At 35.2% G+C, this 14726-nt stretch overlaps 1 protein-coding gene across 3 annotated transcripts in view; it reads left to right on the top strand.

Moving 5' to 3' along the window:
- Window positions 1-14726, top strand: part of Thoc2 (THO complex 2) — a 119900-nt gene that overhangs the window by 91454 nt on the left and 13720 nt on the right. For 2 of the 3 annotated variants that reach the window (XM_033760164.1, XM_033760163.1), the window contains exons 23-33: window positions 511-786; window positions 2031-2172; window positions 2615-2772; window positions 3620-3748; window positions 7226-7357; window positions 7445-7629; window positions 8129-8310; window positions 8540-8642; window positions 9469-9899; window positions 10196-10254; window positions 11771-11806. In XM_033760164.1, coding sequence (XP_033616055.1) covers window positions 511-786; window positions 2031-2172; window positions 2615-2772; window positions 3620-3748; window positions 7226-7357; window positions 7445-7629; window positions 8129-8310; window positions 8540-8642; window positions 9469-9899; window positions 10196-10254; window positions 11771-11806 — 1833 coding nt within the window. The remainder of the gene's footprint in view (window positions 1-510; window positions 787-2030; window positions 2173-2614; window positions 2773-3619; window positions 3749-7225; window positions 7358-7444; window positions 7630-8128; window positions 8311-8539; window positions 8643-9468; window positions 9900-10195; window positions 10255-11770; window positions 11807-14726) is intronic. The other variant, XM_033760165.1, reaches the window with a different exon arrangement.

Genomic DNA, 14726 nt, shown 5'->3' with positions numbered 1-14726 from the left:
GGCAAACCCAAGCACTTGGTCACTCTACTTAGCAGTCTTACAATAATTTTCTCATAACCTTTCTTAAGTGTTAACCCAGCTTCTTAATTGACAAATGTAATAGCTGGTTGGAACTACATGTAATGACACTACATTTTGTCCTGGTTAGCTGTTACTAGTTCTGTTTTACTTCACTAAAGTTTAAGACCCACTACTTGGTTCTGTATCTCAGATACAGCAGTAAAATAGAGTATGGAGGAGTGAATGGATAGAGGCTTTACATATCCTATTCACTCATAAGGTTAGATTTGTTAAAAATAAATCTTATAATAAACTAGCCAGAAGATGAAACTAAAAATTCGAATAGCTACAGGGATAATTATTCTAAAAATAAGTGTTATTGGTAAGAAGCTAGAATTCTCATAACAGTTGTTTTGAAATGATCATCTTTGGGGCTTTTATACCATGAAAATTAAAGTTATAAACTTTTTAATACAAGTGTGTATATATGTTTTTACTTTTTATTTCCAGTCAAAGTATGATGAACTTAAAAAATCAGAAAAGGGAAGTAAACAGCAACATAAAGTTCATAAGTACATTACATCATGTGAGATGGTGATGGCTCCAGTCCATGAAGCAGTGGTCTCCTTACATGTTTCCAAAGTCTGGGATGACATCAGCCCTCAATTCTATGCCACATTCTGGTCATTGACGATGTATGACCTTGCAGTACCACATACCAGCTATGAACGAGAAGTCAGTAAACTTAAAGTCCAGATGAAAGCAATTGATGACAATCAGGAAATGGTAGGTTTTTGTTATAAGTGGCTAAAGTATAACTTTATGGTATTGATTCAGTGATATCTGTACCTTGTAATTGTTATAGCTCAGGATCCTTGAAGTTATAATCCTCTGTCTGGATAAAACTTTCTTAACTAGGTTTAAGTAATAACCTTTCCGAGAGTAAAGCAAAGTTTGGTGAAGAGGTAGAATTAAGACTAATCAAAAAGCATTTTACTGGGCACAGTGGTGTGCACCTGTAGTTTCAACTACTTAGGAGATTGAGGCAGGATTGAAAATTGGCGTCCACACCAGACAACTTAGTGAGACTGTATCTCAAAATAAAATAAGAAAGAGTAGGGAAGTAGATCAACAGTCCATGGTTTAATTCCCAGTACCACCACCACCAAAAAGGTATTTGAGTTTGCTTTTTTACTGAATGCTATGTAGTAGGTCAAAGTGATCTATATGATTCCAATTGTAAGAACAGTAGGTGTTTCCAGAAGGGGAGCTCTTCAGGGGACTACTTTCTTGAAGAGCTACATCTAGAGTTGGGCGGGCCTTGAAGGTAGATTAGGTTTGGAAATAGGCAGCCAGTAGGGAGGCCACTATAGGGTTTCAGCAAAGGCAGGAAGTGTAGTATGAGGATTGAGGGTGATCACTTTTACTGTACTGAATAGGCTTAATGACAAATTAGTTAAGATGGTATGGATTATATAAGATACTGCGAGCCAGGAAGAAGGGTAGACTTGATTAAATTGAGAGCTGTTTTGGATATCTGAGCAAGGAAGTGATAATAGCAAACAGTACTTTAATATATTTATGACAGCAGTACAAAGGTTGCTCTGTAACAGTGGGAACTAGCATTAGGCTAGAGACCAGTTAGGCGGGTTTTTTTTGGTAATTCATTATGAGATACTAAGCATAGACTTTTTAATCTTATAGATGAAGTGTTGGTTTTGTTTTATTTATTTATGTTTGTATAAAACTTTTGAACAATTGGGGATATAGGAATGAAGGAGATGGAGGTATCAGAGATAATTCAGTGAATGCTTCAGATGGTTTATTATCAGTTTTGGAAGGTGGCCTGTTTAGATGGTATTAGAAGACTAGGACACTATTTTGGATCTTTTGAATGGAGGTCAAGGAGGTCTAGTGTACATTCATGTGGAAATAATTATAAGGTATAAGCATTTCTCTCTTTAAAAATATTTAAACGAAGAGAGGCAACATGCATATAGTTAGAAAAGTGATGAAATTCTACTTTGTAGCCTCCGAATAAAAAGAAAAAAGAGAAGGAACGTTGTACTGCCCTTCAGGACAAGCTTCTTGAAGAAGAAAAGAAGCAGATGGAACATGTACAGAGAGTTCTACAAAGACTGAAATTGGAAAAGGACAACTGGCTTTTAGCAAGTAAGTTGGAATGGTTACATTCCTGCTGCTAAATTATAAAAGTAAACCTTTATAATTTGAAGGTATTGAAGTACATTGTATTTATATTTCAACTCAGTGTTCCCTAGCCCATTCTTTGATTATTATTAATGCAGAACAATTTCACACGTTCACTGAAGGGACTAGTTTAGTTTGCTGGTAAAATTAATTATAACTATAATATTGGTGGCTTCTTATTCAGCTTTTCTGAATAAAATCATATTTCTGGGGAAATTATAGATAGAACAATGTCCACAGAATGAAAACTATAGTCTTATTCCAGGCATGACTGTTTAGTTACAAACTATAAATAGTTTGTGATTTTATAGCGTCCTCTACATTAAAGTTAATAGGCTGTCATGTTTAGTGGGCATGAGGCACTTGAAGAAGTTTACCACTTAATATATTCTTACCTTATTTTTAGAATCTACCAAAAATGAGACCATCACAAAATTTCTACAGCTGTGCATATTTCCTCGATGTATTTTTTCAGCAATTGATGCTGTTTACTGTGCTCGTTTTGTTGAGTTGGTACATCAACAGAAAACTCCAAATTTTTCCACACTTCTTTGCTATGATCGAGTAAGTTCTTTTTATTGCAACCTTTATAAAAGTCTCACAGTGATAGCTAAACATTATTGTCTAGGGGTATTGTGTGTATGTGATTAAAAATATGAACTCAACTGCCTACACTTGAATCCTATCTTTGCTACTTTCCGGCTGTGTGATCTTTTGCAAGTTATTTAATCTCTCTGTGCCTTAATTTTTCTAATCTGTAAATGGGATAAGAGTACCTGCTTCATAAGATTGCCTTGAGAATTAAATGAATTACATTTAAAAGCACTTTGAATAATATCTGACATGTAATAAGCACTCAAAGTTAAGCTACGAACTTGGTGTTTGAATTTACATGTTGTATCATGATAGGTAGAATTCTTTTTCCAGTCTTAGCCTTGATGCCTCAAAAAACAAAATCAGAACCCCTCCCCCAAACACAGCAAAGAACTTTATACCTTCAGACAGAAAAGCAAGGAAGCTTTTTAGTGTGGCCATGTTCACAGATTTTGTATCTGGATTTTTCTTGTATTAATTGCCTTTCATGGTTTGGAAATGTCATTTACCCTTATACCGTGTCAGCTGCCTATTTGTAGTTTCTCTCAGCTTTGCCTGTACTTACTGTCCCCCTTAATCCCTGCCATATGTATGGTTGTCATTAAGAAGTTATTATGTGGAAGCAATGATAGTTTTGTCGTTACTAATCAACTTTACAGTATCATTTTGCTTGATTTATAAATATACTGTTTTCTCACAAAAGCCAGAATCTTGAAGTCTTTGCAAGTTTTGACTAAATATACCTATTATGATTTTCTATAACACAGTCTTTTAATATTTTCAACTGGTTTTGACCTTCATCTCCCTGCCCCTATAGGTTTTCTCTGATATAATTTACACAGTTGCAAGCTGCACTGAAAATGAAGCTAGCCGATATGGGAGATTTCTTTGCTGTATGTTAGAGACTGTGACCAGGTGGCATAGTGATAGAGCCACATATGAAAAGGTATGGCTAATAAATATCTTTAATATTATTTTACCTGTATGTAATGACCACTTCCAGTAATCCCTATATTTTTCAGTTTTAAAAGGGAAGCTGAGTTTAAGATTCAGTTGTAAAATGGTGTTTAAAAGCACAATTAATTCATTATTAAGAAGTGATACACTTTTTAATTCTATTTTACACTGGCCAAGTTAGTATCATATAATAAGCTGGCACTTTCTGTGAAAGCTACCTATCATCCAAATACACAATGACATATTACTTAAGTTTCACCTTCTGCTATTTTGTGGGATACAACTTTTTTTTTTTCCTTCTTCTTCTCATTGGTCTTTATTTTTCTTTCTTTCTTTTTATTGAGGTCATTGATACAGTCTAGGTATACAATACAATTACATTCATCATTGGGATTCTGTACCTTTACATAATAGGTCTTGATTCTCATTTTTCCCCTTGTCCCTTCCCTCCCTTCACCCCCTCCTCCTCTCCCCATTTACAAACACTTATTTCCATTTTTTCAGTTTCTCATATTTTTTTCCTCTCCCTTATTACCTTTCCCCCAACCTTCCCACTTTCCTTACACCTTTAGCCCTTTACTTCCTATTTCACATTATCAATTGTCTCATTAGGATCCTGTGTACTGTTACAGTTTTTCACACCAAAGAAACTATTTGGTATTTCAGTTAAAGAAATCTCAGGGAATAAACAAAAATTAAAAATAAATGAACATTTCTAGACCAATATGGTTGTCCATTTCTCTACAATGCCAAGTCAACACAGTAAATTGGGATGACTTTTTCCAAAGTTGGCAGCACCGTTAAAGTTTCCCCAAATTCAATTTATATATGTGTGTGTGTGTGTGTGTGTGTGTGTATACACACTCATAATAGTATGTTATGCATCGATAGCAGCAACAGCTTTTCCAGGTTCTGCAGTCATCTGAACAAAATTATAGACATTCAGCACATTCCATTAAAAAAAAACAAACAAAAAAATAACAAAGAAAAGAATAATATCCAGACAACAGCAAAGTTCTGTTGCTGCTGTGGTACCTGGCACCATTTTTTCTATTAGCCTCTTAATCATCATCTGGAAAGAGAACATTCTAGAGTAATATCATTAAATGTAGCTCTGATAAAGCACGGTCCCTACTATGTATCATAAAGCAGGTACTAGATATTTTACATTCATAGAGGTATGATACAGTACTGTCCTACATCAATAATACTAGATTCAGTTTTGGTTTGAAATTTACTTTGTCTGCAAATAAGATTGCTACCCCTGTTTTTTTCTGGGCTCCTGTCACATGGAGAATTGTTTTCTATCTTTTCACTTTCAGTCTATGGGCTTCTTTTTGCACTAGGTGTGTTTCTTGTATACAACATATTGTTGGATTTTGCTTCTTATTCCATTTTGCCAGTCTATTTCTCTTGATTGGTGAGTTGAGGCCATTGACATTGCTGGTTATAACTGATATGTACTGACTTATTATTGACATGTTATTGGCCTTTTGTTGACTCTTTTTACTTTTTCACCTTCTCCTTTTAATTTCTTGCCTTGCCTATTTGATTTGCTCTGTTGGGCCTCATGGTGTTGTTGCCTTCATTGTCTTTTTCTAGGATCTTGTTTAGAATTGCTTGTAGTGCTGGTTTGGTATTCATGTAGTTTCTCAGGTGTTCTTTGTCGTGGAAGTGTCTTATTTCCCCATCCATTTTGAAAGAGAGTTTTGCTGGATACATCAGTCTAGGTTGGAGGTTGTTCTCTTTTAGTACTTGAAATATCTCATTCCAGGCTCTCCTTGCCCCAAGGGTTTGTGTTGAAAAGTCTGCTGTGATTCTGATGGGCTTTCCTTTGTATGTGATTTGTTTCTTTTCTCTTACTGCTTGTAGTATTTTGTTCTTCTGTTGGGTTTCTGGGATCTTGATTATTATATGTCTAGGTGTAGATTTTTTTTGATTGTAGCTAGTTGGGGTCCTATATGCCTCAGTTATCTGAATGTCAAATTCTTCCCCTCTGTTTGGGAAGTTTTCTGTCATTAATTCTGCAAACAGCTTTTTTAAGTCATTTGTATTTTCTCCTGCTACTTCATGTATTCCTATCAGTCTTATGTTATTCTTCTTTGCATCATCTAGGAGTTGTTGGATCGATTTCTCATGATCTCTTACTGTTTTTAAGAGACCTCTCTTTTCATGGTCACTGACTGCAATCTTATCTTCTATATCTGAGAGTCTATCTTCGCATTCTTTTATTCTGTTGTGTACACTTTCAATGGAGTGTTTAATCTCCTGGATATCTGTTTGAATCTGTTTTATGGATTCCATTTCTTTCCTATGTTGGGCGTTTATTTTTTCCATTTCTTTCTTATGCTGGGCCTTCATGGCTTCTATCATGGTCCTGAGCTCATCTATTTTTTTGTCAGTTTCTGCTCTAGAGTCTCGAATCACGACTTCCATTTTGCTCACCATCTCTATGGTTATCTGGGAAATTATTTCTGTTTTGAATTTTTCTAGAGCCTGATTGATCTGTTTTGTTACTTCCTGTGCTTTGAGTTCAGGGTGTCCTGGTGGTTCACTATCGGCCTTTTCATCCTCATTTGCCCTACTGTTTGCCATTGGTGAACTGGAAGTCTGTCCTTGTGTCTTGCTTAAGTGTTTTCTCATTTTAATTTTTGTTGTTGGACTGTCCTTGGTTTAATCTCTGGATTATCACCCAAATCTTCCTGATATAGTTGCGCCCTAGCTTCTGTGTCTCTAACGACCCCCAGACATTCTCATCTTCATAACATCAGAGAAAACAGCTCATCAAATCAACCGCAATGCTTTACCCCAACCAATACAATCAGCAACACATTAAGATCAAGCACAACTTGGACACTGACCACCTGTGGTAGTCACTAGTCTATCACCCTTAAATCATTTGGATTAAATTGAAATCAAGCAGCAGTCCAGAACATGTCTGCAGTGAACAAACTTTTCAATATAGTATATTTACCATTTAATGGCTCAGACAGAGTGAGGATACAAGACCCCTGATCTCAGTTAGCTGATGGCTGAACCCCATGACGCTGACTGACCTCGGTCTGCAAGGCCCAGATTGAGTTCCCCATCCTTCTGAATGGTTGAACTCTGCAAACGTTCTATTACAGGTTTCCCATGCCCTTTCTTTAAAGATGTTCAAAGTTGGGAACTCAGAAAAATACCCTTGATGACCACCTCTGTCATTGCAGAGTGGGTCCAAAGACTTGCACAGTCAGGAGGTCTGAGAGTGCGGGGGGGGGCTTATGGGGGTTCAGGGGTGCCTGGGCGGCTACCTTCCTGGCACTTGAGCGATGGCTGCTGGGTCGGGAGCAGGCATGGTTCTCCTTCCCGCGGTGGATCGGGCCCGGCCTACCTCCCCGCGCTTGAGCGATGGCGGCTGGGTCGGGAGCAGACGTGGTTCTCGTGCTACAACTTTTAACAGTGACAAACTTTTTTTTTTCCTTAGGAATGTGGAAACTATCCAGGATTCCTTACCATATTACGGGCAACTGGATTTGATGGTGGAAATAAAGCTGATCAATTAGATTATGAAAATTTTAGACACGTTGTACATAAATGGCATTACAAGCTAACCAAGGTAAGAAAATTATATTTTTTCAAAGGTAGTTAATTTTCTCTCTTCATACCTTTACTTTTATAATGGATCTTAATATGTTTTTTGTAGGCATCTGTTCATTGCCTTGAAACAGGCGAATATACTCACATCAGGAATATCTTGATTGTGCTAACAAAAATACTTCCTTGGTATCCAAAAGTTTTGAATCTGGGTCAGGCTTTGGAAAGAAGAGTGCATAAAATCTGCCAAGAAGAAAAAGAGAAGAGGCCAGATCTATATGCATTGGCTATGGGGTAACAATTATACTTTAATGTGATTTATGAGAATAGATGACAGAAGGATTCTGAAGACTTTAAAATGTTTTACAGTGTTGAAGTTTATCTTCTGCCTTACTTCAGGAGATTATGGGAGATTATGCGATCATGTTCCCACAGGCTGGTGAGAGTTGTCACTTCTGATTATCAACTTCCGGTCTATACTGGATGATACTTTCAAAAGTCATATATAATAATGTCATGAATGGGACAAATTGTAATTTTGCCATCATAGTTGGGTTATCAGCTCTTCAAGAGCAAAAGAAAGAAGTCAATTTTTAAGGATTAGTTTATTTTGAAATTTTTATTTTATGAAAGTAGATAGGACTCTCTAGAAAGGCCTTTAATAACTTGTAAAAATTAAATTTTCTCGAACCAAATAGCTGAGTGAATAACCTGCTAATTTTTTTTATTTAAATTCCATGTTTGTGCTCATTGATTTGTGTTTGTATATTTAAACACTTTGTGCGACTTTCAGCTACTCTGGGCAGTTGAAAAGTAGAAAGTCATACATGATACCAGAAAATGAGTTTCATCACAAAGACCCTCCTCCAAGGAATGCTGTTGCCAGTGTACAAAATGGGCCTGGTGGTGGGCCTTCATCATCATCATCAATAGGAAGTGCATCTAAATCGGATGAGAGCAGTACTGAGGAGACTGGTATGCTTATTTTTAGAAACTTATAAATAATATATTGTTTCAACAAAGTGAAATGTTTGTATCATGTGACAGCCACATTGCTGGCCTACTATTACTTTTTTTATTTCCTAGGTAGGAGCATGTAACAAGTAGTCAACCTGCTGATTCTAATTATCCTCTAACCATTTTGCTGTGAAATTGTACTTTATATGTAGGCTCTTGTTAAAAAATTTTTTTACTTTTATTTCAGATAAATCAAGGGAGAGATCTCAGTGTGGTGTGAAAGCTGTTAATAAAGCTTCTAGTGCCACACCTAAAGGGAATTCAAATAATGGAAATAGTGGCTCTAACAGGTAGGAACACTGACATTTGTCACAGTTCTAAATTCTTTTGTAATTGGTTTCATTAACCATGAATGGAAGGAGGCTGAGGTTAAGCAGTATGAAAGTCATTTATGCTGGACTTTGAAATTTTGTGTGTACTCTTATTTTAATATTGAACTTAGTATCCTAATTATGTTCTGTATAATTATGTTTTATATAACAGCTTTGGTTCCCCTGTTGAGATATTCAGGGGAATGTAGTGGTAAAGTTTAAAACAAACCAAAACATGTTAGGATAGAGCTTTTGCACTAGGCAATCTGACTGAGAATAGTTTACATAAAAAAGGCCCACACTAGTTTACAACAGTGATCTCTCTAACTCAGTAATCTATTTCCTGATAGTAGCACCCTTGGTTGGTTTATAGAATATATATTTGGTTGTTACCTTGTTATTTTCAAAGGTTATGAATGTGTACAAAAAGAACCTGACATTTTAATCATTCATTCATTTATTTTTTGCTTTGTTTTGTTTTTGACGCAAGGTCTAGTTTTGTAGTTCAGGCTAGCCTTGAACTTACTTTGTAGCCCTGTCTGGTCTCAAACTTGTGGCAATCCTTCTGCCTTAGCCTCTTAAGTGTTGAGGTCATAGGCATGTGCCATTACACCCAACTTTTAATCATTGTTTCCATTTGCTATTCATAGTTTATGATATACTGGATAAGGAAGTTATTCCTTTTTACTTGTCTTAAGGTTGTCATTTAGTTTTTTTCTAGAATGTTTGAAATCAGAAATCCTTTATGATTTTAAACATGGACTATGTTTTATAATTGTTTTAAAATTCTGTTTTTATTCTGAAGTAGCAAAGCTGTTAAAGAAAATGACAAAGAAAAAGGGAAAGAGAAAGAAAAAGAGAAAAAAGAAAAGACTCCAGCTACTACTCCAGAGGCCAGGGTACTTGGTAAAGATGGTAAAGAAAAACCAAAGGAAGAGCGGCCAAATAAAGATGAAAAAGCAAGAGAGACCAAGGAAAGAACACCTAAGTCTGACAAAGAGAAAGAAAAATTCAAGAAAGAAGAAAAAGCTAAAGATGAGAAATTCAAGACTGCTGTCCCCAATGTAGAAGCAAAATCAACTCAAGAAAGGGAAAGAGAGAAAGAGCCGTCAAGAGAAAGAGATATAGCAAAGGAAATGAAATCAAAGGAAAATGTTAAAGGAGGAGAAAAAACACCAGTGTCTGGGTCCTTGAAGTCACCTGTTCCCCGATCAGATATTGCAGAACCTGAAAGGGGCAAGTATATCTTTCTATTTACCTACATTTTATTTATTTAAAAAAATTTTTTTTCAAACTGGGGATTGAATTCAGGACCTTGTGCTTGCCAGACAGGTGAGGCACCACTGAGCTACATTCCTGGCCCTGTCTACATTTTATTATTTAATGTAAAGTCATTTGTTGTGTATTTTGGTAAGTTATAGGGATTTTGCTGGGGAAAAGGGTAATTAATGATGTTAAAAGTTCATTTTTAAAAAGTGCTTCGAAAGACTGGAAACCTACTTTATTCTAACTATTTCTTTTTGTCCTAACAGAACAAAAACGTCGCAAAATTGATACCCACCCTTCTCCATCACATTCCTCCACAGTAAAGGTTAGTATAGCCTGAGGAAGGCAACGTCCGTAATAGGCTCACCTGTTTGGAATACCAGTGTCCTGACTTCCTTCAAGTCTTGTGCCAAGTATTCACTGGAGCCACTGGAGGTTTTATATTGCATTAGAAAATGAATTTTTTCTGTATTGGTGGACTGATATTTTTTCCTATTGAGTATTTTTATTATAAAAAGTTAAAGCTTCAAGGACCTAGCACTAATTTTGTAGTGTGTCAAAGTACAAGAGAAATTTTACCCAGAAGTGCCTCACTGCTTTAAGCAGTCTTTTTTGGAGTGCAATGGTAGCTACAAGCAAATGAATCTTTTCCACAGAATGAAGCCCATTTTTCAGCATAAATATTGAAGAATGTGTAGCACTGAAGACGTCCTGGATGATACAGGATAAGCAAGATACCTCTGAATTCATCAAGCTTCTTGATGATCATCATATCAATGTGCCTTCTAAGAAGGAGTCTTGAAAGGAGTTCCATTTTAAAGTCTCCTTGGTGATCAGTTCTCCTGTAGTTGTGTATATTCAGTGAGCATGCAGCTTCTGTTGTATCTTCCCTTGGAGGTTTGTTTATACCCATTGGGTTCCCAACAAGTTGAACCTTGCATTACGATAAAAGCAGATGTGGCATCCAATCCTACCACCCAGCAAAGAGAAACCCCAGGCATTCAACTGCAGCACAAAATCGTGGGTGTAGCCTTCTTGAAGACTCAGGGTAGCCATTCTTTGCTCCATATTTAATTTTAATTCTAAAGTCATCTAATTTCATGGAATCTTTGAATTTGCAGTACGTTGAACTTTTAAAACTGTAAGTTATTAATTCTTCATCAAGAGCACTGTGGTGGAATACCGTAATTGCGTAATTGATTTCTTTTTAATGCTGTGTGTGTGTTTGTGTGTGTGTGTGTGTTTCTGTGTGTGTGTGTGTGTGTGTGTGTGTGTATGTAAAGATTCACGAGTGATGGACACTACAAAAAAGTGATTAATTCTTTAATAGAATGTTTTGTTTTCTTGTGATAACAATGCCACTGTTTTTTGCTATAATAAAACATGTATATTCATATTAGAGTTATAAGTAAAATCTGAAACTTTCCAATTAAAAACTATGAAAATATAAGTCATTGTTATTCTTCCACAGTGACCTCCACTATTTTAAAATTTTTGTGGGGAAAAAGTGTTTTCTTAAGCCTCTTAAATCAGTTATAACTTAAATATAGAGCTATGAATTAATGTGGCATTGACATTTATGTTTAAAGTTTTAGCACAAAGAATAAAATTTTTATTTCTTACATTGAGTACATATAATTTGTTTTTTTAACATTACAATTCCATTACATGGTTTTGTTTTTGTTTTTTGTTACTGATATTCATATTGATAACAGTATCACCGAATTTATCCTCACAAGAAGTAGCTGGTTTATTTCCAGGTTACAGCTATACTTCCCAAAGTTCCTCTGGGTTCTGAGAACTATGCCAGCTCACCTGTCATCTCCATTCATTTTCTACAGGACAGTCTCATCGAACTCAAGGAGTCTTCAGCAAAGGTTTGAGCCTTTTAAAATCATCATGCCTACGAAAACCAAAAAGTTCTTTACTTCTTTTATTCAGTGTATATACTCAGTGTAGTAGATTCAGTAAGCTAGGGTCAGTGGGAAAAAGTACTCTACTTAGAATGACCCTTAAAATTGTTATTACAAACTTAAAGAGGGCAATGGTCCTTCTTAGAGAGATTGTTACCTATAATTTATCTTTGTTTGCTTTGTTACTTGTTCTCTTATGTTTTAAAATTTGGAAATGAGTTTACAGTTTGGAGAAAGGATTGATGCTGGTTTGTTTTTCTCAAAATAAACCAAACTTCTCTGATTTTTTTAAAAAGACAGTCCAGGAGACCAAAAACAGCACTTTGATGCAGTCACATAACTTTTTAAAACTGAGTCCATTTCAGTTCATTTAATTCTTTATACTATCTCCTCTTCTGAGGTATCTTGTGGCATAATATTAAGAGATAAAATTAATGTATAATAATCATTACCTTGACATGTAAACACAAATTGCTTATTGTGTTTCCATATCAGTATTCTTACGTATTACTTTACTTTTCTGGGTATTCTAAAAACTGTGTAGTTTGTGCATTGTATTACATAATTCATTTCAGTATTATAGTTGGATTGTTGTTCAAGCTAGTTTGTTTTTATTATAAATTTGTACCCTCCTTATTGACTCTACTTCCTCTTTTATCTGCTAAGTTTGATTCTTTACTGATGGACCAAATGAAACTTTGAAACATTGCTTAACATGACTGCTTTACTATGCTTTTATAAAGAAATTTCTGTGGTTTCTGGACACTAGTTTTTAGTAGTTTAGATTAGCCAGTGTGCCTGTGCCCTAAAAATGTGGCATTGTTTTTAGAATGTACTGTATTAATCAGGAGTTATCAGCTATACAGTGGATACTTTACTTTAAAGTTAAAGTGTATTATTGGCTAAACTGAGTATGTATTGCAATTAATAGGTCTTTATAACTGGTTTGAGATTGTACTTGTCAGTCTTAACCTATCAGTGGCTTTTGCGGGCTATTTTAAATTCATGGATTAACAGTCTTGTATTTATTTACTGAAACATACTTTGAAGCAGTTTGAAACCTGCTGTAAAATTAATACGATTTTCTAATTGATGAAGATTCTTCTCATTTGTGAAAGCCTTTTGAAAATAAAATGTGAGATATTATATATTTGTCTTGTTTCATGCTCATCGTAGTGCTATGGGGTTAAATAGGGCAAATGGTACATGTCTTTTTGACAGATGAGAGATTGAAAAACTTCTTGAGCCTTTGTTAATATACTACCTAGTGGTACCAAAATGTGATTTAAAACTGTTTTTAAAAAATTTTTTGTCCCCATTTCAACAGTAGTCAAAAGGGTTCATAGCTTTAGTGTGCTTATTTTTTTAAAATTATACTGATTCAGGTGAATTTCCCCACTTTTTAGTTACAATTTTGTGAACATTTAAAATTGATTTATTCCACATACAACCAGAAAATCTTGAAAATAGCATATAAATATGCTTCTAAAAATTATGTGACTTGTACCACTTTTCAGATCCTTAGAGCTTAGCAGATGCCTGGCAATAAGGTTAGGTATTCCGTGAATATTTCAAATGAACTCCTTTAAGTATTTGGCCATTAGGAAAACATCCAAAGTACTTGTTTGTAAGGTAGTTGATCTTTCTACAGTATTGACTATTGGATTTATATGTATAGAAAGTTTAATAGCATGCACATGTCTTAGAATAAAATTTTTCCTGGACTTTGAGTGATTTCTAAAACTGACTGTCTATAACTTCACTGTTTCTGGGGTGTCTTGTTTTTTAGAGGATTTAGGAGATAGTGTCTGTTTTTCATGTTGTCCTGTCATTTGTCCATATAAAGCTGTTTTCCTCCGTAAGTTTGACTTCTTAGTTGTGTTTTTGCCTCTAGAATTCTTTTTTATTTGCTATTTTACTTTCTTTTTATTCTTTTCCTTGGTACTAGAGATTGAACACAGGGCTTCACTCTGAGTACATACCCAGCCCTTTCAAATTTTTGAGACTTTGTCTTGCTAAGACCCTAAATTATACAGGTTAAGCTCCAATTTGTAATCCTCTTGCCTCAGCTTCCCAGAATATGGGGCTTATAAGCATTTAAAACCACAAACATGCTATTTTCACTTTCTCTACTCTACAGTAACACTTAATACATGAATTTGCTTTTTCAGATGAGATTAAAGAGAGAAAAAATCTTAGTGTATAAATCTCTTGTTCCAGTTCACCATCCATCCATTTTCACCTGGTATATTTCTACTTTTGATTAGTTGTGTTTTGACCTAGCAGTCCTATCCAAATACATTTGATAAAGTGTTAAAAACACGCTCTGCTAACCAAGCCTGTATTTTAAAAATAGGTCAAGTTCTTTTTTTGGACTATAATGATCCCAGTGTCAGGAATAAAAGCAAATCAAGGACAAAATTCTACATTGCTGAATATGAATCAGTTTAACAAATCATTAATTTTATTTGAAATACATATTGATTACTCAGTCTGTACACAGGTACTAGGAAGTATACAAAAGTAGAAAAATTACTCTAGTTTTCTTACTGTACTATTATAGACAAAAATAAATGACATGAAATTAATAGGAAATGCCTGTCACAAAAAAGTTAAATGACAATGCCGAGTGTGGTGGCACACTCCTGTAATCTCAGCACTTGAGAGGCTGAGGCAGGAGGATCACCATGAGTTTGAGGCCATCCTGGGCTATATAGTGAATTCAAGACAACCTGAACTACACAGGGAGACCCTGTCTTAAGAAGTTGGGGGGGTGGTCACTGGAAAGTAAGTTGTGGGGTTGAGTGACTTGTTGAAGTGTTGATGGCTATTGAAGTAGAATTTTTATTTTACTTTTTTTTTTTTTTTTTTTTTTTTGGGTTCG

This window comes from Fukomys damarensis, unplaced genomic scaffold, assembly GCF_012274545.1.
Source record: "Fukomys damarensis isolate Sample0158 unplaced genomic scaffold, DMR_v1.0_HiC HiC_scaffold_39, whole genome shotgun sequence".
Lineage (NCBI taxonomy): Eukaryota > Metazoa > Chordata > Mammalia > Rodentia > Bathyergidae > Fukomys > Fukomys damarensis.
The sequence above is the reverse complement of the archived record's forward strand: the minus strand, read 5'-3'. Positions and strand labels throughout refer to the sequence as shown.